Here is a 24,995-nt window from a genome sequence, read left to right as displayed (position 1 = left end):
TTTTCCTGTTTTATGTACATATACTGATTTTTTTTTTTTTCCGTCTTTTTGAGACAAGGTTCCCCTGTAGTCCCAGCTGGCCTGGAACTTGCTATGTAGATCAGGCTGGCCTTGAACTCAGAGAGATCCGTCTGCTGGGATTAAAGGCATGTGCCACCACACCCAGCTACATACATACACTTTACATACACTTTAATGGAAAAAAAGGTATCATCTTTTTTGTTTTCTGCTCAACAAGAGGTTTTTAAAAAAATCTTCCACAACTGGTCAAATGCAGAGGGTGTTTGTGAGAAACTCGGCTCTAAGTGACACATCTACAAGACAACCTCTACACCTAAGGCTCAGAGAGCATAGCAGAACAGGAGGCAGAAGAAATATTAATGCATCTCTCAACTCTCACCAGTGAACCTTCCTCATGAACTAGATGGTGATTAACCTAGAAAACCACAACTGGCTAAAGTGCAGAGACTAAGAGACTGCAAAGTGTGTGTCCCTGGATAGGACATCTATATCAACTTCTGTCACCGAGGGCTCAGGGACCATTGTGGAAGACAGAGCAGAAAGACTGTGGAGTGGTAGATGACCACAAGAAAACAGTTTTCCAGACAGTTGGCTACTTGCTCATATTAACTTACAGGAATGGTGACAGCATGCACAAGACCCATGCAAGTACGAACTAGACAACAAGCATAGAAGGGGGAAAATGGGTAAGAAGCCCCAACCCTAGTTGAGAAGCTACTGACAACCAATGAGTTTGTTTTCTTTAATGGAGTGGCCAGGCTCCAGTGGATGAACTCACACCTAAGGACATCTGGGAACACAAACTTGGCTCAATGGGCCTTGATATATATGACAGAATTCATGGAAACTGGATATGGGGGTACAGATGGGGAAGAGGGTCTAAATGTGATCAAGATGTATTATATGAAATTAAGAACAAAAAATCAATTTAAAAAAAAGAAAAAAAAAATCTAGGGCTTGGGTTGTAGCTCAGTAGAGAAGTACTTGCCCACCACACATAAGGCCCTGGTTTCCATTCCCAGAGCTTCAAAAGAATAACACACACACACACACACACCCTGCAACAAAAACACCTATACTTCAGATATTATTCCTGTGATACAATTATACATAATTCTATCAAAAAAGTAAAGAATGCCAGAAATGATTTAGTAAACATCTAGTATACAAAAGCTGTGAAAGGAAGTTTATACTAAGGTAGTCTCTGCCCTGAGGGAAACTTAGAATCTAGTATATGACTCATGCTTCATATTTATGAAAATAACTAGAAAAAATGAGATAATTACTTGAGGGGAAACATTAAGTGGAAGTAAGAGACATGCTCAGAGGTATAGCAGTCTATGAATGACAGAAACGCAGGCCTCATGCATGCTACCCAAGTATAGGAAAAACATTTTTAAAGTTTCTTTTTTGAGGTTGTCCTGACTCACAGGATCCTTTAATTTTTAATTACTTTTAGTAAAATGTTAAAATTTTCTTTAGCCTGTTATAATGCACATCTTTTGTAGTAGTTAGTTTTCTTCTTGCATTTTTTCATTCATGTTCTTTAATGTTAAGTAACAGTTATAAGAAAGTCAATCCTGGGGGGGAGAGAGGGCTCAGCAGTTAAGAGCACTGGCTGCTCTTGTAAAGGACCTGGGTTCCATTCCCAGCATCCACATGGCGGTTAACAAGTGTAACTTCAGAACCAGGGGACCAGATGCCCTCTTCTGGCTTCCAGGGGTAGCTTACATAGATGCAGGCATAACACCCATAGACATAAAATAAAAGAAAGTCAATTCCGGCTACCCTTATAATATTGACATCCAAGGTTAAAACTCCAAAATATTTTAGTTCAAGATGAATGTTATGATCTGATTTAGAGAAATATAGATTACCTTAACTTCTAACAGTTTCATTTTATCAGTATCCAATTTTCTCTTAAGTTGGTCAATTGCATGCTGTACCTCAGTGATCTGGATTATAAGGTAATTCTGTATGAGACAAAAATAGGATTTATTTATTGTAACATCATAAATTGCCTTATGAAATAACTTTTAGTGATTGTAAAAATAATCTATTTCAGAAAATAAACTAATTGTTTTGGTATATATTACTTTCTGTTGAATTTTTGTTCTTTATGAATGACTTTCTCTTCTATCATTATTCATTTATTATTTTTTAAAAATGAGTCAAGCATCATAGTACATACTTATAATCCCAATATTTAGGAGGCTAAGGCAGGAGGCTATCACGTTTGAGGCCAGAGTGGACCACATAGTGAGACTCTGTCTCAGGAAACAAAAAAACCTGATACTTGTAAAATTTACCATTAATTTAGCACCATTAAAACTATTAGCTTACAAAGATACTAGCAAGCACTTAGAAATTAGTTGAATCAGATCAGAAATGTTTAAAAATATTTAATAATTAAACAGTTTTATATAAGAAAATCTCCTAAAAATAAAAATACATTTTCCATAAAAAGTTATGATATACAGTTCTCTTTATTGAAGAAGTTGTGATTATTTTTGTTTGTTTGTTGAGAAAGGGTCTCCCTCTAGTCCCAGCTGGCCTGGAACTGGCTATGTTGACCAGGCTGGCCTCGATCTCACAGAGATCCACCTGCCTCTGCCTCTGAGTGCTGGGTTTAAAGGCATATGCCACCATACCTGGCCCAAAAAAGTTATTTAAGAATGTTAAATTTCTGGAGGCTGGAGAGATGGCTCAGCAGTTAAAAGCACTGACTGTTCTTGCAGAGAACCTGGGTTCGGTTTCCAGCACCCACTTGGTTGCTAACAACTGTCTGTAACTCCAGTTCCAGAGGATCCAACGTCCTTTTCTGATCTCTGTGGATACTGCACAACATGGGTGTACTTACATACACACTCATACACATAAAATAAAAATAATAAAATATTTTTAAAAGGATTTTAAACTTTCTTTGTAAAACAAATTCTTATCTTGAACTCAATAAAATTGTAAGATGAGAGTATTAACTAATAGTACCAACAAATAAGAGTATTTATTTGAACCTATCTAGGTTTTATATTAAATTAATCTAAAATAGTAAACATTTACCACTTCATCATGTCTGAAGTGAAATCATTACTTTATCATAATTAACATATTTTTAAATCTTTTGGATTTGTAAGGTCAATCTTACAAATACCAAACTTAAATGGCTGGATTGTCTGCCTGCTACTCAGTTACATGGTAGTTACTCAGCAACAGGATTAACTTCCTACTGTGATCTAAGACTCAAGACTAGCTCAAGAATAAATGAACAGATCAAAATTCCATGTAATTTCACAAATTCTTTGGAATATTAGTCATTTAAACTCTGTGGCTGTTGTAAACTGCCCCGTACCTAAAACTGTTAGGACACTCTTAGCTCCTTACTCTTGTTTATCTAGGATACAATTATCAGAAGGCAGACAGAACATTCATCAGCAGTCAATTCAGATTTATGCCTGATTGACCCCCACCAGAATAAAGGGAAAGATTTCTATGTTCCATGACTCTGGATGAGGTTTCTCTCTAATTTTTGAATATATGGCCCCTTTTTGCCATTGGAAACTCTACTGCTGTTGTTAGGGAAAAAATGTGTCTTACCATGAAGTCAACAATAAAAACAACAGGAAGGAGACATCAAGAGCACCTAGGCCTCCCCCAGTCCTCTTATAGGAAGACAGAAGTTTTAAACTGTCTAAGCAAGTTTAAGTCAGTTTTGTTAATGTAGCCCAAAGAATCCTAAATACGCTAATACAACTGTAAAGCATGTTTTTGGAACAGACTATTCTAGTAGAAAAGGGCACAGTTTATAGTACTTTAGAGTCTGAGATGTTTGCCAGATTCCTTGGTCTCATCTTGATCTCTCTGGCTTCAAGTTGCAAAAGCAATTTTTTATAGTGAAGTTCCAAATCTTCTTGAAGTTTTGTTAAAACCTCCTCCAATGATGCTGTGATTTTCTTGGTTTCAAAGTATTTTTTCTTCCAGCTATTACAAGCTACAAAAAAACAAACAAACAAACAAAAAAAACCAAACCCCAAAAGTTGATATGGTTAAAGGATTAAACTTTTATGGTAGAAAGTACTCTAGAGTTAATGTCAATTTAATCCATTTCCTCCTCTCCTCTTTTCCATCTCTTACATTTAGCTAAGAAAGACAAGTTTTCTAGGTAATAACATTTATAAATACTAAATACTAACATAAATGCTAAAATGATGATACATTGAGTAACCATAATCAAGTTTTTCTTTAAACATAATTTCTGAAAAGTCTGTATTAAAAAATACTATCTATGGAGCTGGAGAGATGACTCAGAAGTTAAGAGAACATTTGTTGCTCTCCAGAGGATCAAAGTTTGGTTCCCAGCACCCACATCAGGCAGCTCAGAATCACCTTTAACTCCAGCTCCAGGAGATTGTTCTGGCCTCTGCAGGTGCCTGCATATACTCACACAAAGACATACACATAAATATAAATATAAATATAAATATAAATATAAATATAAATAAATCTTTTAAAAATACCATATACACCAATATATTTTATCTTTTAAAAGACTGATTTCTAAGACTTTGTTTTTTCAGCCAGTATATTGATTTGTTTTGTGAAACTTGCTGATTCATTGCCATGTTTACTATTCGACACCATACTACAACTATTCCTTAATGACAGCCTGATTCATAGCATCCATTTCAGCCAAGAGCCGACCCAAAATGCTGAGATTCTGTTCCTTAAGACTTCCCTAGGAGTTGTGCTCTAGAGCAGGGGTGGGCTCTTTGTTTTATTGAAACTGTATATCCAGCATGAATTGGGGGAGTAAAGTTGAGCCCTTAACAGAGAATTTTGTCCTTTCTGATCTCTAGACCTAGAAAAACACACACACACACACACACACACACACACACACACACACAGAGTTATAAATAGATGTTATCAAATTTTCTCATTGTTCGTAATGTGATAAGTGCTGTTTGCAATGTTTGATGTGTAAACAAACACATATACATTCATACATTATTTTGAAAGTAAGGAAAGGTCATGAGGGACCAGGTCACAGGTAGAGCACATGGCTCAGTGAGTTTGCCTATGTTATAAACTAAGATAATATTTCACTTTTGGTTGCAAGGTTAGTAAAAATCATTTGTCCAGACTGGGTATGTCCATATTGTAAAAGTCATTACCACAATTCATACCATTCAAACCATTTATCAGTTAGTCAAAATATCTCTCCCAAATTCTATAGGTATTATGACAGTTAAGTCTTCATCATCAACTTGACTGATTTGTAATCATCTATGAGGGTATTTCCAGAGAGGATTAACTGAGGAAGGAAGACCCATCCAGAATGTGAGTGGAACCAGATTATGGGCTGGGAGCCCTGACTGAATAAAAAGAAAAACGAAAGGCAGGAAGAAAGGAAAGAAGGAAGAAAGGGAAGAAGGGGAAAGGGGAGGGAAACGGGAAGGGAAGGGAAGGGAAGGAAGAAAGTAAAAGAAAGCAAGACAGTCAGACGGCCAGCCGAGCACCGACATTCACCTTTGCTTCCTGCCTGGATACAGTGTGACTAGCCATTTTATGTTCCTGTCATATGCCTTCTGTACACTGATGGATTTAACTTAAACTATGAGCCAAAATAAACCCTTCCCTTTTAAGTTGCTGCTGTTAGGTATTTTGTCACAGCAAATTCCACACCTTTAATCCCAGCACTTGGGAGGCAGAGGCAGGCAGATCTCTGTGAGTTCAAGGCCAACCTGGTCTACATAGAGAGTTCCAGGCCAGCTGGGGTTACAGAGACACTCTGTCTCAAAAAGACCAAAAGAAAAAAAAAAATCCTCCAAAGGCTTCTAACCTTAGAATAAAACCAAAACTCTTTACAGTGAACTTTCTGATTTTCTACCTACATTCCCCCGTATTTCTCATGCTCCAGCCACATGGGCCTTGTTTCACACCCTGGACACCACAAGGTCATTCTTATCTCTAGACCCTGATATTTAGTGTGCCTTTTATCCAGAATGCTTTTTCTTTGCATGCCTACCTCATTAATCAGATCAGCTCTCTTCAGAGATGCCTGCCCTGAAAACCCTAGCTAAAGCCTCATTCTGCATCACTTTCAACTGTGCCCTTTTTAACTGGCTTTTAAATTCTGATAGGTAGCTGTATTGTCTATTAACTGTCTCCTCTCATTTGGAAGCAAGCTCCTTAGGAGCAGGGCCAAGTTGTTCTGTTCACTTGACACATAGTAGGCTCACTAAATATTTGAAACATTATTCTTGAAGTAAAAAATGACTGATAATTGCCATTTTATATACAGAAAGAGTAAGAGGTAAAAGGAAGAAAATAAAAACTTAAATGGATTTAGTATTAGAATACAGGTCCCGTGACTTCTAATGCACTGTTCAAATTTGTGTGATACAAATCACTGTTGGTATTACTCAAGGCTGAATCACCGTGACTACTCCTAGGGTAACAAACAATTTAACATTGTGAAGTAGTCTTCAGAAATATTTCCCACAACTGTCTACAGCATAACCTTCAGGCACTTCTAGTATTGAAACAATTTTGCTATAAATTGACAATTCTAAAATCAATTCCATTGTAATTAGTTCTGGGGTTTGTTTGGTTGGTTCCAGCTGGGCTGGAACTCCCTATGTAGACCAAGTTGGCCTCCATCTCACAGAAATCCATCTACCTCTGCTTCTTGAATGCTGGGGTTAAAAGTGTGAGGCACCACACCCACCCCTATATATAGTTTTTATACTTTTAATTCTCAATTGCAACCCAAAATGCAAGCCTCTCAAATCACTTAACATTTTTCAAATGATGATCCTATACTTTTTTCACTCTGGCTCACATTTCCATTCATTCCCACCAATTCTCGCAATACCATTTCTAACTTTAATTTATTTTCATTTCATGTTGTATGAGCACTTTGCCTACATCTATGTAAGTGCATCATGTCAGAAGAGGGCGTTGGATCTTATGGAACTGGAGTTATGGATGGTTGTTAGTCGACACATGGGTACTGGGAACTGAACGCCAATCCTCTGCAAGAGCAGCCAGTGCTCTTAGCTGCTATCTCTCCAGCTCCATTTCTAATTTTTTATTGTAAGAAAATAACTTATTTGTCTTAAGTTTTCCTGTTCATTTGCCTTAGTAAGGCAGACAGACATATCCCAAAGTTAAGTTGAAGACTCAAAGATGGCTTCTAGAGTAAGTGATGTTACTGAATGACTGTAGGAAACAAGTTGGTGAGTTGAGTAGAAGAGAGTAGGAGATGACAGGAAGAAGACGTAGATGACGAGGGCAAAGCACACCTGACGGGCTGGAGACCAAAAGCACACTTTGGATCCTAGTGTATCCAAGGTGTCCTGGAAGGCTCTTGTGATTTTTCCAATCCCGTTCAGGTATACTTCCTTTGTATTCTTATCCATGCACTTCGTAGTTTCTTTATAACAGCATTAAGCAAGATACATTATTATTTAACTTGGTCGTCACTTCCCCATTGACCATAAGACCAATAATGACAGGGACATGACTGTGGATGCCTATTATTGTCTCTTCGGCCCTTGCAACAGTGTCAAGATCAGCTAGTCACTTAAACACTTATTTAATAATGAATCAGAGAATGAATTAAAATAAATTTCAATTATAAAATAATGTGACTCTTAAGTTACAAAGCCTTATGTATTTATTGTATAAAAGTTGAATGATTGTGTATTCTATATTGAATGTACGTCAGTCATGTATTACTTAAATTGTAACACTGAAACAGTAACTATTAATTATAATTTCATTATTTGTACTTAATGTATTGATTTTATAAAACTTAAGTTTTCTTATAGTTATAAAATCTGTGTAATGAACTTTACCTTGATATCGTTTCAATTTGTTTTGTGCAAATAGTTTTTCAATTTTTTTTACTAGTTCTTCTCTAACATTTTCCAGGTATCTTCTTTCTTCCTTTACTTGTTTCATTTGTTCAATAATCTTCTCTCCTAGAGAGAATATAACCCATACTCATCAATACTGAAACGCTAAAAGATGGCTCATGTCCTAAAATACAGAGTGCTACATGGAGGACTCATTTTGATTTCTAGGTGTAGACATGTAAAATAGTGTCTTTCTTCTGTGTCTATTTATGTGTATTAGACTTAAATTAGCCTTACATCTTTTTGGTTTGATTTTTGGGGTTATCGAAATTTATCTTGGGCCCAAAGTTACTGCAATTATCTTATGTGGAAAATCTGTATTTTAGAATTAAATAATATTAGTGACAGAATACATACAGTAACCAATATAAAATTCATATAATTTAGCTTTTTTTCTTATAAAATATATATAACAAAATTTCCATCTTAACCATAGAGTTTAGTAGCATTAAGTATATTTATATTGTATAACCATTACCATCAACCATCTCCATAACTTTTTTGCGGGGGAGTCTTTTTGAGACAGGGTCTCCCTGTAGCCCCAGCTGTCCTGGAACTCAGTATGTAGACCAGGCTGGCCTTGAACTCACAGAGATCTGTCTGCCTCTGCCTCCTGAGTGCTGGGATTAAAGACATGCGCCACCACGCCCGGCTTCCATATCTTTTTAAATCTTCCTAAACTTAATGCTTTGCCTATTAAACAATAACTCTGTTAGTGTATTTAACTTTGCCACAAAGAATCACCTATACTTACAATGCCACAAATACTTACTCTTAATTTGTAATAAAGAGGTATCAGTTAACCGTGAAGAAATACCACGTTGACAAGGAACTGAAGGAAAATCAATAAAGTCTGGTAGGGCAAAGTCCTCCTTTTCATCTACCTGTGAGCAAAATGAAAATGAACAGAATCTGGTAGATGACACGTTCTTTTCACATTTTCTCTTTAGCATTTGATAATGCACATGAACAACGCACTTTGTGTGTACAGTTGACGAGCATTTGATAATGCACACCAGCAATGCAGATTCTGTTTATACCTACAGACTCCTGCTCTTGTCTCTCCATTTCACTATTACTTGGATATTATATGGAGACACCATAAAAATTTTAAAAATTCATTCTTTTTCTTTTAAAACATCATTTCTTTGAAAGATTTCTGGTCTTAGTGTCTCAATATAATAGCTTAAGTTCTCTAGGAAGGCTTTTCACTTTGAGTCAATTTTGATAATTTATACTTGCCAAGAAAATTAATAATTCCATTACATTTACAAAATATTAGCGCATGGCTTTCTATTCGATTCTTATATGGCCCATCTCCTTTGTGTACACAATGCCTCAACTTTCTTTTCTTTTTCACATTTACTTGTTTTGTGTGTGATATGCCTTTGGGGGGTCAGAGGAAAACTTGAGGGAGTAAGCTCTTTCTTATCCAGTGGGTCCCGAAGTGGAACTCAGTGCATTAGGCTTGGTGGACGTGCCTGCTGAGCCATCTCACCAGCCCTTGCCTCAACTTTCTTAACTTCAATGTTTTACCTTTTTTTGTTTTTTGTCTTTTTGGGACAGGGTCTCCCTGTAGCCCCAGCTGTCCTGGAACTCACTATGTAGACCAGGCTGGCTTTGTACTCACAGAGATCTGCCTACCTCTGCCTCCCAAGTGCTGGGATTAAAGGCGTGCACCACCACTCCTGGCATGTTTTACCCTTTTAAAATAAACTACCTCATTCATGGCTTACCATATTGGTGTTTTTCATACTACTTTTATAAATCTTGAATTGTTTTTGGTTCTTCTAGGTTTTAAATTCCCTTTTAGTTTCTACTTCTAAATTCATCAAATTCTTATTTATATTTTATTTGTTTTGTTGTTTCTGTGGTTTGGAGTTCCTATTTTTGTTTCTTATTTTAGTAATAGGATCAAGTTTCTACAAAGTAACGGAAATTAAACTTTTTTCCATGTAGCCTTCCAATTACCATAAAAGGAAGACAGATAACTTATGCACTTTTTTTACCTATTCAGTGAGGAACTCCCAATTCTGTATTTGTAGCTATAGATTATTATGTTCTTGTCTCAGATTATAGGTCATAGGATCCTTCAATTTACATGTAAGTGGGAAAACAGGAACTCTAAACTAGAGTATGGTCAGGAGCTCACATCTGAGCAGAGTCAGAAGCACACTTCATGTCAGACATAGACAACACAGGAAATGTCAACCCTGCTTCATCCAGGAAGGACAGTGTCCCATTGTAGTGGAAAAGGACTAAGAGCAAGAAGACTTGGTAGATCACGCACTTTCATGAGAATCCAAAAGCCAGGGACTGAAAAGTGTAGGGTGATCATAAGAAGATGAAGTTTTTAAAGACAGGGAAATGCTTCTGAAAGAAGAGGTGTTTTTTGAGGACTAATTTCATAAACTAAAAGAAGAAAAAGTGGCCAAAATGAGAACTCCAGTGAGTTTAGTAGAAAAGAATCCCTTGACCCCTGAAAACCTCTTTTCCCAAAGCTTGCTTCATTTACTTGAAGAATGAACTGCATTTTACTGTAGCCACAGAAGAGGGTGCTCCTGATCTTAGAAAGAGTCAGCTGTTCCTAACAACTGTTAGTGACACAGAAATGTCAAGCACAAATATGGATCTTATTTTCAAAGTAGCTTAACTTGCTATAGATACTTATGACGAAAACCTTAAAATTGAGAGGTCAAATAAGAATCAGCAGAGAAGCAGAGGAAAAACAGTATTCCCAGTACAGATTAAATATAATAAAACAAGCATTTGCAGATACCAAACCATAAAACAATAGTTTAAAAAGCAATAAAAGTTTAAAACAAGCCGAGCGTGGTGGCACACGCTTTTAATCCCAGCACTTGGGAGGCAGAGGCAGGTGGATCTCTGTGAGTCAAGTCCACCCTGGTCTACATAGTGAGTTCCAGGACAGCTGGGGCTATAGGGAGACCCTGTCTCAAAAAGACCAAACAAACAAACAAAAAAACCCAAGACAAACAAAAACAAAACCAAAAAAAGTTTAAAACAAAGATAAGCTTTAACATAGGGAAAGACATTTACAATACAGGTAAGTATCGAAAGGCTATTTTCTAAAATATTTTTAAAACACCTCATGAGAAGTAAACGGCAGTCAACCAGTAGAAATACTTAAACAGATAATTTTAGAAAGAAGTTAGAAAAATTGGGTCAATGAAATGTAAAAACATGATCAACTCTATGAATAACTGGGGAAATTAAAATGCAAACCATAGTGAAATAGCATTCAGTGCCAACCAGATTGCCAAAAATTTTAACAAGTGAAGACAGCATGTGTTATTCAGGATACAGAGAAATGGGAAATCTATTGGAGTCCTTACTAGGAGTGTAAATTTGTGCAATTGTTTTGGAACAAAAATGGAATTTAATTATTCTGTGTATAAGCACTTCCAAAAATTCTAGACATATTATTGTTCACAGTACACATATACTGTTCATAATTGATCCCCAGGACCCACATGGTGGAAGGAGAGAAATGTCTCCAGCAAGTTGTCCTCTGACTTCCACATGTCTACTAGGAATATGCACACACACACACACACACACACACACACACACACACACACACACACAAAATAAATGTAGTTTTAAAAGTTCAAAAATAGGTAAAAGTTGAAAACTATAAACAACCATAGCAACAGAACAATTACTGAAGACAGAATGCTTTTGCTCCAAAACTGAAGGATCTGAGCTGGAATCCGCCTACCTGGGATTGCACAGCCTCCAGTAAGCATTCTAATCTATTACCTAACTAGCACCACTGAGTTGAGCAGGATTATTAAGGAACAAGTGGGCAGTACTGCTTATAATGCCTATTGGAATACCTTGCAAGCTTTCTCTTGCTTGGGACCACTCAAAGTTGGAAGTCTTCAAAATGGCTTAAAAAAAATTGGGAGCAGTGCACTCAAATACAGTAAAAATTTCTCCAAATTCCAACATGCTCAACAATGGAGTTTTTCATTTTAAAGGAGATACCTCAATATGTCTCAAAGCATAGAATACCTGCCCCCCGCAAATGTCACTAGATTGGCAGACTCTTGAATTTTCCCGAAGCTTGTATCCTACCCTCTAACAAACAAGTCCCATCCAATGTATATTTGCTATTTCCTCCTTGCTAGACCCAAGGGGATCACATGATAAGGTTACTTAGGAACTACAGAACATTGTTAGACCAGAAAGCCTGCATTAAACACAGCTTTTTGGTAATACAATGAATTTTGCTTGCTATTTGTTGAAACAAAACAACAAAACTCCACCTTTGGCTTTCTCTGCTAATTGGGATGGAGACCAAAAGCATTTTTCTAGATTGAGAATGGCCTAACAAGATGAAATTGGTAATTTTCTCTAGTAAAGAGATCGTGTAAAGAACAGCAGTTGCAGGGGCTGGACAGACGGCTCAGTGGTTAAGACAGTGGCTGCTCTTGCAGAGGACCTGGGTTTGGTTACTAGCACCTACCTGGCAGCTAACAACCATTCATAACTTCAGTTCCAGGGGATCCAACATTCTCTTCTGACCTCCATGGGCACTGTACACATAGATGCACTTGCATACTTGCAGGCAAAATACACATAATTTACAGAAAGAGTAGCAGTGATATTGTCACCTCTAGATGGCTAGAATTCATCAAGATACTGCATATGCCAATTAAGTGAGTCAAATGTGACTATGATAGGGATCTCCTTCCCTGCTATTTTTAAGTGTTGATTATGGTACCAACCTCTGCAATGGCTTTGGATGTTTGGGCATGCTTTGGTTTATTATCTTGGTAAGTAATATAGGCAATTCCTTTGTATCACACTTGGCTCTTTCTACCTAGCACTCTCACTGCCCATGAGCAGCAAGGACTATAGAAGCATCACGGACATTCCACCAGTTCCTAAGTCTTTTCTAAATAGGAATCAGGAATGCAGGAAACTGCAGGAAGAATTCACAAACTCAGCACACCATAGGACTGATTTATACCAAACTTCACTTATCATCTGATTTCTCTAAGCCTTAATCCTATTGGTGGGGTAGAGATTCGGACATTGGAATAAACTCAAAGCCATTCTACACTAATCCTGAAATACCCAAGTATCACCTTTTAAAAATATTTTCATTATTTTTAATTCTATCTATATATGTGTATGTTTGAGTGGGGGTATGTACATGTGAGTGCAGGTGCTATAGAGGCCAGAGGCATTTTAACCCCCCTGGAGCTTAAGTTACAGGAGGTTGTGAGCCACCTGATGTGGGTATTAGGAACCAAGCTTGATTCTTCTGCAAGAGCAGTACATACTCTTAACCACCTAGCCATCTCTCCAGCCCATCAACTTTCTCCCAGTAGTTATGGTTCATTTCAGTCTGAACACTGTGGTCACTTAACCTTAGGGTCACATGTGTGAACCCTTGGTCCTCAAGTAGTAGATCTGTTTAGAAAGTGTGCTGGATAGCTTTAGTGTCAATTTGACACACCTGGGTAGAGGAAGCCTCAATTGGGGAAGTGCCTCCATTGGACTGGCCTGTGGCCATGTCTGTGGGGCATCTTCTTGATTGTTGAGTGATATGGGAGGGCCCAGCCCACTGTGAGTGGTGCCACCCCTGGAAAGGTGGGCCTGTGTTGCATAAGAAAGCAGGCTGAGTAGGGGCCAGGGGAGCAAGCCAGTAAGCAGCGTTCCTCCATGACCTGTGCTCCAGCTCCTGCCTCCAGGTTCCTGCCCTGAGTTCCTACCTTGGGCTCCCTGATGAACTGTGACCCAGGAGATGTAAGACAAATAAACCCTTTCCTCCCCCAAAAACAGACAAAAAAACTGAGAGCTGGCAACATAGATCAGTGATACGGCTCTTTCTATAACATGTACAAGGCCCTGATTTAATCTCTGTAATAGTAATATAGCGACAGTAGTAATAACTGAGCCAATCACTATTGCTAGTTATTTAGGTACACTAAATCATTTAACTCAATAACTCTGAGATAGGAAACTGAAATACAGAGAGTTACATTAACTTTTCCAGGGTTACAGTTTTCCATACTCCTTTGGCAAACTCAAATACTAATTAACAAACTAAATTTGTCTTTAACTCTGCCAACAAGTATGTATTGTATTTTCTTAGTCTATTACTACTCTTCCAAACAACTCTGTTACTTGAACCATTAACATCTTCTTTCTCTGCCAATCATAGATAATAGTTTTTTCTTTATGAAACAGAGGCAATTTGAAGAAAAATACTACATCTCAAAGTTTATGTACCGAGTAAAGTTGGGGTTGATGCTCAGTTTTCCTCTGATACCCAGTTTGTTCTCCTTCCATTTTTTAAGGCTTTGCCGTCCTCATTGTAATGTTTATAACTCAATTGCTATAAGGTCTGAGACAATTTCTGTTTCTTTTTCTCAACGATCCTTTTTCTATCCTTAGGGCATTACTAAATCATTTTCATTACAGAGAATATGTATCGTAGCTTATGTAATCAGCACAAGACTTCCAAATGCATTGGCTTTGTTGCTGTCAGAATAGAGTTGATGATGTCAAAGATAGTAACTTCGCTAATGGGAAAGCCATTACAGGAAACCGCATTTATTACTTTTCTCATTGGTGTGGTAAAATATCTGACAAATGCAACTTAAGTAAGGAAGGGTTTATTCTGGCCCCAGCTGGTCTAGCACTTATTATGTAGACCAGGCTGGCCTTGATCTCATATAGAGCCACTTGCCTCTGCCTCCCAAGTACTGGAATTAAAAGCATGTGCCACCATGTCTGGCTTGCCAGATCTTTAAAAAAATTCTATGATGAGACAATATTTTGCTAAGTTGCCCATACTGGCCTCAAACTTGTAGTCACCTAGTCTTCTGAGTAGGTGGCATCATAGTCATGTGCCATCATGCCTGGCTCATTGTTATTATTTTGTGTGATGGTTACTACAGTGGTTCAAAGTGCTCTAGCGCCAGTTTAAACTCAGCTCTACTGCTTACTAGCTGAATGTATGAGCTAGGCAAGCCTCTGAATCTGTGGCGCAGTTCCCTCCTCTGTAAAATAAGAATGATAAATTATAACTATGTTAATCAGTTTTTCATTTGCTGTGACAAATACCCAAGAAAATCAACTATAGGGAGGAAAGATTTATTTTGGCTCCAGTTTCAGAGATTTCAGTCCATGATCAGCTTGTTCCATTACTGGTGTACCTGTGATAAGGTAGAATATCATGGGAGCAAGACTGTGTGGCCCAGAAAATTACTCACTTTATGGTGACCAGGAAACAGAGAACAAGAGGGCTACATGGGACTGGAGAGACGGCTCAGCGGTTAAGAACACTGGCTGCTCTTATAGCGAACCTTGGTTCAGTTCCCAGTACCCACATAACTCCAGTTCCAGGGGATCTGATGCCCTCTTCTGACTTCAGAGGGCACTGCATACATGTAGTACACTCACACATATGCACACAAAATATACATATGTATAAAATTGAATGAATAAAAAATTTAAAAAAGAACACCTCCATAGTGAACTTCCTCTTTTCTCCCTTTTTTGTTATGTACAGAATCCCCAGAAGGCTGGATGGTGCTGCCTACATTCAGGCTGGGTCTTCCCCAACTTAGTTATTCTTCTCTGGAAATGCCCCCACAGACACACCCAGGAACATGCCTTACTAATCCCCTTCCTAGGTATATTTCAATCCAATTAAGTTGGCCATCAAGATTAACTTGCACATCTACCCAGAGGATCTTTTGGTTTGTTTGTTGATGGAGAATAAATGAGTTCAAATGTGTAAAATGCTAGAACAGAGCCTGGTAGTAGATATTATAGTTAGCCATTATTAAATATAGTATTACTGGAATCTTAATAATGTCTTAAATTCATTCTGCAAATATTTGCAAAATTCTCTAGCTCTTCACTTCAAGTGCTCTTATCCCCTAAGCCACCTCTCCAACCCATCTCTTCACTTCTTGAGAATAAAATGGTGTTACAAATAGTATTCATTAACTCCTTTAAACCATTGCTATTCAACTTGGATAGCATGTTAGCAGCTAATAACTAGCAACTGAGGACAAACAATAACAACTAATACACTCTTAACACACTAAAACAATATGTTTGAAAGAGCTATGTCAATGAAATACATGCATCAAATTACAAATTATCTAATAATGCTGCCAGTTAAGTAAAGGTTAGTATACTTTAAAATGGTGATAACATTTAATAATCTAAAATGCTGTTGATAAGTAACATTTTCATCCCACTCATTTGGGCATATTATTTCTTTGCAGAAACAGAAACAAAAATTGGACCAGCAGTGACAGTTCTGATATTGGAAAACTACTTTGAACACTATAAACAAAATTTTAGATATTTAATATTTACTCTGAAGTTCAATTTTAATTTACCTATAATCACTATGTTGCAATGCCTCATTTAAGTAAAAATTTTAATGTCATACCTGGTTGGCCTGCCTTCTACTGATGGTTCTGTCATCATCATCTTTCCAAATAAATGAACTTGAAGAGAATAACAGATTTGAGTCATATTATTAATTCCATGAATATTAGCCTACATATTCACATATTAACATTTTGTTTTCTTTGATGTTGTGCAAATACAAATATACCATTAAAGTATTTAAAGCATCCCAAAGCCAGACTAGGTGGCTAGTGATGGTAGTCCTAATGTCTTTGGAGGCTCAAGCAGGAGGACTGGTTGAGCCCAGGAGTTCAGAAGCAGCCTGGGTAACATAGTGAGACCCTACCTCTTATAAAAAAAGAATCAGAGGTAGCTATATTTTCTTCAAACTCATTAATGATCAACACAAACTACATTTAGTATAATAAAACAAGACATCATGATGTATCTATGATAAGGTAAAATAACCAGAAATTTTATGAACATTTTATAATTCTTTTGTGAATAATTATTCACACAACACTTAATGTGATAAGACTATAACCGAAATTGTTGTACAAATAATTTTTTCTTAAAATCCAGATTAGGATATGTGGAATCACCATTTGTACTAATTACCTCTTTAAGTTCTTAAAATAATCATTTGACTCTTCCAATGATCCTGGAAACTCAGGGCTTCCAATGTGATTTTGTGTAGTCTGGCTTTCTTTTGGAGTGGCTTTTCCTTCAGCTGATGTTTATAGTAAATAAAATTAAAATATTAATAGTAAAATAAACATTGTTTTATATGTATACTATAACCTTGCTCATGAACTTTACAAATATAAATCCAGAATTTCCATAGTGAATTTCATGAAGCATTAGTTTATATGAACACAAAGTTGTTTAGTGAACTCAGTTTGGGAAACAGTGAATTAAGAACTCTGAACAAGTTCACCTCCCCCACTAACACACACATATATGCATGCACACACTCCTCCTGAAGGATTTCTTGTTTATGTGCAACGAGAATCTGAAAGAGGAAATTAAGTTGGGTTTTACTCAAGCTTAAGTCTCCATAAACCTTTTACCAAAAGCATCTTCTAAAATAATGCTCTAAGTAACCTACTCAGAAAAATGCTGGTACGAAAGCAGCAGGAAATGTCATTTCTCATTTCACATACATTTTCATTTGTAGAATCTCCATTCAAATAGTAATTATCCAAAAATATATTTTTAAATATGAATAATAATGCTCTATTTATAAAAATACATGGACCTAATACTGTTAATGTAAATTATTTTTACACTATCCCATAGAAATATTTTTTTTTTTTTTGGTCTTTTTGAGACAGGGTCTCCCTGTAGCTCCAGTTGGCCTGGAATTTACTATGTAGACCTGGATGGTCTTGAACTCACAGAGATCCACCTGACTCTGCTTCCCAAGTGCTAGATAAAGGCCTGCATCACCATGCCTGGCCCAGAAATAAACAGTGAGCCAAATTAGTATTTGAAAAGTCGCTTTAAAAGGTGTCAAAATATTCTACAACTTGAAACCATATTAGTTTAATTTTAATTTGGGTATTACCACTTATTTCCCAGATGACACTGACAAAGTCAAACAAAGAATTTTTAAAACGATCTAGTTAATATTAAATGAACAAATACTGGATATACCAGCTATTTAAAGGTAACAAACAGTAAAGGGGCTGGTGAGATGGTTTAGTGGTTAAAAGCACCGGCTACTCTTGCAGAGGACCTGGGTTCAGTTCCCCGCACCTACAGGGCACCTAACAACTGTCTGTAACTCGTTACAGGGGATTCGATACCTGCTCTTGGCCTCAACAAGTTTACACACATGTGGTACACTTACATACAGGCAAAAACATTTACACAATAAAATAAAAAGAAACATAATATTTTTATGTCTGTGCATTATCTAGCCAGCAAGAGAAGCTTTGCAATAAGGATACCATTTAGCAGATGGAGCGGTTTCTGTTGGACACTAAGTACTGCTACAAAAATAAATACAATATTTTTAAAACCCCCCAAAAGTAAATACTACTCCCTCTACCTACCTCCACAAAGACATGACAATGCAAAACTTAGTAGATTTGGTAGGAATATAGGGCATGTATCTGCCACTCCTACCAGCAATGCTAAGCATGATGCATGCTAACATCTAATACCTATGCAACTGCATAACAAAAAGAAGTAGACCTATTTTTCTATTTACTCTTAAAAATAATGATATGTTTTAAGAAAAATGATATAGTTATTCACAGAAAAGGGAATAACTGAAACTAAGCTGTTTGTGAGACAAAGGAGCAAGAGAAATGTAAGCAGAGAAACGGCATGTGCAAGGTACAGCACACTAGCAATGTGTGTAACATTTTTAATCAGTAGTGAAAATTCAGCCTGACTCAAGTCCAGTGTTGTCAAACACATGCAGCTCAGGTCTTAGCACTCCCACTGCAGGTGTGACTTCAGACACGCTATTTCTCTGTGATTTCACAATTTCTCTCTCTTTAAAATGACATGGTGCTGAAGTACACGGTCCAAGTCTTAGAATTGCAACTTCAAGATGGCTTCTATCCCATGGCCATTTTCCCAAATCAGGTCTTCACTGGCCAAGTCTGTTCTTCGCATTGTTACCTAAGTTGTGTTTCTAGAACTGAAATTCAATCATGTCACTCTTGTTAAATAATCCAAATGGTTTCATCTAAGTTCATTAGCCTTTCACTCAAAGAGCTTAAATTCCTACCTGTCTCTCCATAAATATAAGCTCATGGTACATGTTTGTTCTCTATCTTTATACAATAATTGCTAATAACGACAATAAAAATGATTGAACGAACCTCCCCATTAACTAAAGCCTGAAAACTCTGTATCACGATTATGTAGAGAAAACACTCTGGAGGTAGGGCACTGAACCATCTATGTGTAATACACTGTAATGTTGGGATTGACTGAACTCAAGGTATGAAGAGTTCTGTACACCATCTTAAGGAGGGCTTCAAGTAGTAATGAAAAAAGGCTTTGTAAAGCAGAGATATGTCAAATTGATAACAATAATGATATGAACATTGTGAAGGTCAGATTATACTGAAAGGAACTATAAACAAATAGGCTTGATGAGATGGTTTTAATGGTTCCTTTTACCAAGAGTAATATTCTTCTTCTTTTTTTTTACATTGTATGTGTATGAGTGTATTGCCTGCTTGTACGTGCACCCATGTTGTGCAATGCCCATGGAGGTCAGAAGAGTACTCAGGAGGATGAGGCAGGAGCATCCTGAGTTAAAGGTCAGCGTGGGCCTTGAACAAATCAGTCTATACTACTTTATTCTTCATATCCCATGCAGGAGGCTTAAAGAACTAAATGTGAAAAACAAAACATTCAAATCACTCATCAAATATTCATGGGTATTTTTTAAGCCAAAGCTAGTAAAGTACTTTCTAAATATGAAATCCAATTTAGAATCCATAAAAGAACAACATTTATAAATAAAACTAAAACCTTTTTGAAAAACACCAAGAACAATGTTAATCTACAAATTGGACAGTTTTTATGACATGGAAAAAAGCTTATAAATCTAATTTCAAAGTGAACAAAAAACAGGCAACGGAAAAAGCAACAGTTCATGAAAGTCAAAGAACAATCAACATTGTAAGGGGTTCATCGTCTTTAGGAATCAGAGAAATGCTAAAAAGGAGAAAACAAAGATGAGTATATTTCTTCTATCAAAATGGTAAAGTCAAATCGACAACATCTTAGTGTTAACAGTTGTTTTTTCATTCCCATGCCATATTAGAGAAGCCTGCAACTGTATAAAAAATTTGAGAATCTATATAATTATCATCAATCATCACAGAGAAAAATCACTCTAATGAACCAAATCTTAAAGTGTTTAAATACCATAAAAACTGAAGTAAACCACAAAATGTTTACAAGATAAATTAGATCCTATTTTCATCAGATTGGGGTATAAGGAGGATTCTTAAAGAAGACACAAAATTACATTAACATTAAAGAAAATGCTGATAAATTTGACTACATTAAAATGTAAGAATTGCAGTTGCTTTTCTTAGGATACAGAAAGTTAATAGAGTGCTCCCACCTAAACTAAGAGAAAAAGATAATCTAATTTTTTTTTCAAACCCATTAGAGAGCTGACCTTATAATTTTTTTAACGCATCAGAAAGTTGATGTTATAAGACAATAGAAAGATTAGGTGTTGAAGAGACGGCTCAGTAGTTAAGAGCACTGGCTTCTCTTGCACAGGACCCAGGTTCAGTTCCCAGCACCTACATGGTAGATAACAACCATCTGTAACTCCAGTTCCTGGAGATCCAGCACCCTTATCTAGCCTCCACAGACATTTCATGCATGTTGTGCACTAACATATATGTAAGCAAGATACTCATACACATGAAAAATAAAAATAAGTAAATTTAGAGTCTGGAGAGATGGTTCGGCAGTTAAAAGCACTGGCTGCTCTTGCAGAGGACCAGTGTTCAGCTCTCAGCACCAACATGGTGGCTAACCACTACCTGTAATTCAGTTCCAGTGGATCCAATGACATCTTCTGGCCTCCACAGACATTACATGCACAGGTGCACTTAACATACAAAACATTCATATACATAAAAATAATAAATGAAATATTTTTAAAGATTTAATTTCAATTAAAAAAGATAATGAGAGTAACTTTCCAAAATTAAGGACAATCCACAAAGCACAGATCCAAGAATCTCTGAAAACTCCATAAAATTAAAATACTGTGCATACCATAATTATATTGCTGAAAACAAAAGCAAACTCTTTTTGTTATTGTTCTGTTTTCTGTTTTTCCAAGACAGGGTCCCCCTGCATCCCCAGCTGGCCTAGAACTTGCTATATAGACCATGCTGGCCTCAGTCTCATAGAGATTTGCCAGCCTCTGCCTTCAGAGTGCTGGGGTTAAAGGTGTGAGCTACCATGCCTGGCAAAAGCAAACTGTTAAACAGAGCAAACAAAAATAACAGACTGCCCATCTGAAATGATGCAAGCCACAAAACAAAATGTAACAAGTAGAAAACAAGTGACAAAAGGACAGGTTTAAATCTAACCATATCAAAATTAAATATGAACATCCCAGCACTCCAATTAAACTTGACACTGTCAAGTTGAATTTAAAACTATCTAATCAGCCTGACAAGATGGCTCAGCAGCTATAGTCAGGTGCTTGCTACCAAGTCTGCCAATCTGAGTTCAATCCCTAGGACCCACATGGTTGAAGGAGAAAACTGACTCCCACAAGTTATTCTCTGACTTTGACACACATTACGATGGCATCTACCCCACCACTTTCTGCACCCAAAATAATAAATAAATAAATAAATGTAATAAAATATGCAACCATAAGCCTTTTATATAAAACCTACTGTGAGAGGACTCAGCAGTTAAGAGCACTGGTTGCTCTTACAGAGGACTCGGGTTCAGTTCCCAGCACTCACATGGCAGCTAACAACCATCTGTAACTTCAGTTCCAGGGGATCTGATGCCTTCTTCTGACCTCTGAGGGCACTGCATGACATGGGTGCACTTTAATACACTCAGGCAACAGATTCATACACATAAATTAAAAAAAAGAAAGCTAGGCTGATAAAGTAGTATTATACTTTGTAAATGTCAAAATGACTATTACCAGAGATAAAGAGAACCATTACATAACACAGGGATCAATTTGTTAAGAAGAAATACTAATTCAAAATATGCATTAACCCACTACCAAGCTTCAACAGACACAGAGCAAAATCTGAGGTATCTGAAGACATTCTACTTCTCAAGTCACAAAGGTTCTACAGCCTTCCTAAAATAGTACCAACATTTGGAAGAACCAAGTGTTCAAATAAATGAGCCTTATGGGAACATTTCACACTCAAACCATAACATCAATAAGGAGATTTAGAAGAAAAATAGAGCCAGGTATGGTGGCAAACACTTTTAATCCCAGCATTCGGGAGGCAAAGACAGGCAGATCTCTGTGAATTCAAGGCCAGTCTGGTCTATATAGTGAGTCCCAGGCCAGCTGGGGCTATAGGTTACCTCTGAATAGTAGAAATCATTATTAATCTTTGTTTTTTTCTTGATATACACTAGTGTTTCTTGAACTTTTAAAAATTAGCATGCACTAACATCCCAAAATTTGTCTTTTTAAAGAAAAGCACCAAAAACTAAACTCACCTTAAGAACCATACTTGTGAGGAATTCATATAATTTAAGACTTTCACCAAGTTTTAAAATGTGCAGTTACCATAATTCATGCATAGAGTGTGAAATATGACATTACTCAAAGTCTTATGGAGGACAACTGACAAGTTCACAAGGCACTTGACCTTGTACTGTTCAGGAACACTGGATTTTACTCTGTTTCTCAGATATCTGCCTTTTCTCTAGTGTTTAGGTGATTACCATAAATCAAAAACAGAGACCAGTTCAGGTAAAGAATCTAAGTATCTACCTCACTGGCATCAACTAATGGAATTGATAAAGAAGTGCTAAGTCTGAAACATTAGGTATGAAATAGGAACCAATATTATACAGCTGTAATGGAGGATAAAACTGTTCAACTGATTATTTTTCTAAGTGATTACTTACCACTATGTATGTGTGGTGGTGGGTGTAGATGTACCAATGTGTAGGCATATGGGTGCACAAATATGCATGTGGAAGACAGAAGCCAACCTTGCTTGGTGTCATTCCTTGGGTGATATTCACGTTTTGTGTGTGTGTGTGTGTGAAGATTTATTTTAATTATGTATATGGGTATGTGTCTGTGTGTGGATATGTGCACATAAAGAGGGCACTGGATTCCCTGGAGCTAGTGGTTTGACCCATTTGGTGTAGGTGCTAGGAACCAAACTTATGTCCTCTGCAAGCAGTAGGTGCTCTTAACCTCTGTTTCTCCAGTCCCCATCTCTGTGTATTTGAGACAGGGTCTCTCACTGACCTGGAGCTCACCAAGTAGTCTGGGTTGGCTGGGTTAATGAACTTGGCTCTGCCTCCCCAGTGCTGGGATAACAAGCACATACCATCATGCTTAAATTTAAAAAAAAATGTTTTTAATGTGGGTTCTGGGAATCAAATTTAGTTCGTTATTCTTGCAAGTCTAGCACTTTATTGACTGAGCTACCTCCCTCACCCCTTTTTAATTTTAACAAAGTACTTAATGTTTTCTTCTTTTCCACCTGCTAATTTTTTTTCCAAACTGAATTGCAGCTCTCTTTATACCTTGCCTATATTTGTAAGGTTAGATTTGCCCAGAAGTTGATTACAGGCCTGATTGCTAAAATGGACTGCAATAAACTCTTTGTCTTCCCCATTTTAGTTGAAATCACCTTCATCCTGATTTGAAAAGTCTTTCCAAGTATTTTCCAAGAAACTTGGATCTCTTTCAGGTTCATCCTTTGACAACGTCACATTAGGTATTCTGTGAACTGTCCCGTTAATCTCAGTGCTGTCATTAGTAGTCTGCTGTTCATCTAAAGTAACTGTTAATGATGCTGAATAAACGTTTCCTAAGTGATCTATTACAGGAAGTAAGTATAATTCTGGTTGAAGAGCCTAAAACATATAGGAAATTTTTTTAAAGTTAAAACCAACAAAAAAATTTGAAGTTTAAAAATTAGTGCAAGTTTAAGATTTCACAGTACTTACATAGGGAGGAGCAAATGAACTGAGTTTTAATTCTGATTCTTGCTTTTCCTTTACCTATATTTAAATAAATAAGAAAAATGAATTCCTTTATACCATTTTTGAGTGCTTTCTCTACAATTTTGTGGAATATATATAACATACCAATAAATCAGCTAGGAAATATGCCTAGATTATAAAGAAGGTAGAATATATTTCTATTTCTAGTCACTGCACCAAACATAATAGAAATTCTGTCATCTAATAATAATCACGGAAATCATTTGCATCAGAATCAGTCTATGCTTAGCACTATTCTATGTGCACTACATAGATTAGTTAATCTTCAAAAAATTTTTAAATTATTTATTTAATAACCACATAATTAGAAGAAACATTTCTTTACAACAGCATTGACATATTCAATAACAATTTCCAGAGCTAAGATGCATCTCTTTCAAAATTGGCTGTAAAATTTTAGGTTTACACTTGAGTTAATACAATTATACAATATTGTATTCAGTATAAACCCTGAAAGACATAAAATTAAATGAGGTTTTAGCCTTTAAAAACGACAAGCATGAGTGAGTGTGCATTTCTAATCTCTATATATCTGATTATTACTAGTCACAGTCAGTTACTTTCTGAGCTCCTTAGCATCTGAGCATGGATATAAAGTCATCCGGGAGATTTCAATGGTAATGTTTTTCACATCTACTAATTACTAAGGAGCAAATTTTTATGCTTTGAAGAATTATTTTTTTAATTTTTTAAATTTAATAACCACATGACTAGAAGAAGTATTTCATTACGACTTTAACATATTCAGTAACACTCAGAGCAAGGATATATCTCTTTGAAAAGTGGCTATAATTTTTAGGTTTACAGTTGACTTAATATAGTTATACTATATTGAACTCAGTATAAACCCTGTATGAATTAAAATTGAATGAATTTTTATCCTTTAGAGAAGATCTCCATTTTATTTTA

At 36.5% G+C, this 24,995-nt stretch overlaps 1 protein-coding gene and 1 non-coding gene across 2 annotated transcripts in view; one reads left to right on the top strand and one right to left on the bottom strand.

Moving 5' to 3' along the window:
- Spata1 (spermatogenesis associated 1) overlaps positions 1-24,995 on the bottom strand; it is a 56,996-nt gene that overhangs the window by 3,216 nt on the left and 28,785 nt on the right. Inside the window, exons 5-12 of the mRNA XM_029560303.1 lie at positions 24,030-24,083; positions 23,711-23,936; positions 16,968-17,079; positions 16,390-16,447; positions 8,713-8,824; positions 7,881-8,006; positions 3,831-4,009; positions 1,899-1,994 (exon numbers count right to left, since the gene is read on the bottom strand). Coding sequence (XP_029416163.1) covers positions 1,899-1,994; positions 3,831-4,009; positions 7,881-8,006; positions 8,713-8,824; positions 16,390-16,447; positions 16,968-17,079; positions 23,711-23,936; positions 24,030-24,083 — 963 coding nt within the window. The remainder of the gene's footprint in view (positions 1-1,898; positions 1,995-3,830; positions 4,010-7,880; positions 8,007-8,712; positions 8,825-16,389; positions 16,448-16,967; positions 17,080-23,710; positions 23,937-24,029; positions 24,084-24,995) is intronic.
- On the top strand, positions 18,184-18,351 carry LOC115069019. The gene has a single exon (XR_003848370.1).

The sequence above is a fragment of the Nannospalax galili genome, unplaced genomic scaffold (genome assembly GCF_000622305.1).
Source record: "Nannospalax galili isolate Female #2095 unplaced genomic scaffold, S.galili_v1.0 scaffold9, whole genome shotgun sequence".
Lineage (NCBI taxonomy): Eukaryota > Metazoa > Chordata > Mammalia > Rodentia > Spalacidae > Nannospalax > Nannospalax galili.
The sequence above is the reverse complement of the archived record's forward strand: the minus strand, read 5'-3'. Positions and strand labels throughout refer to the sequence as shown.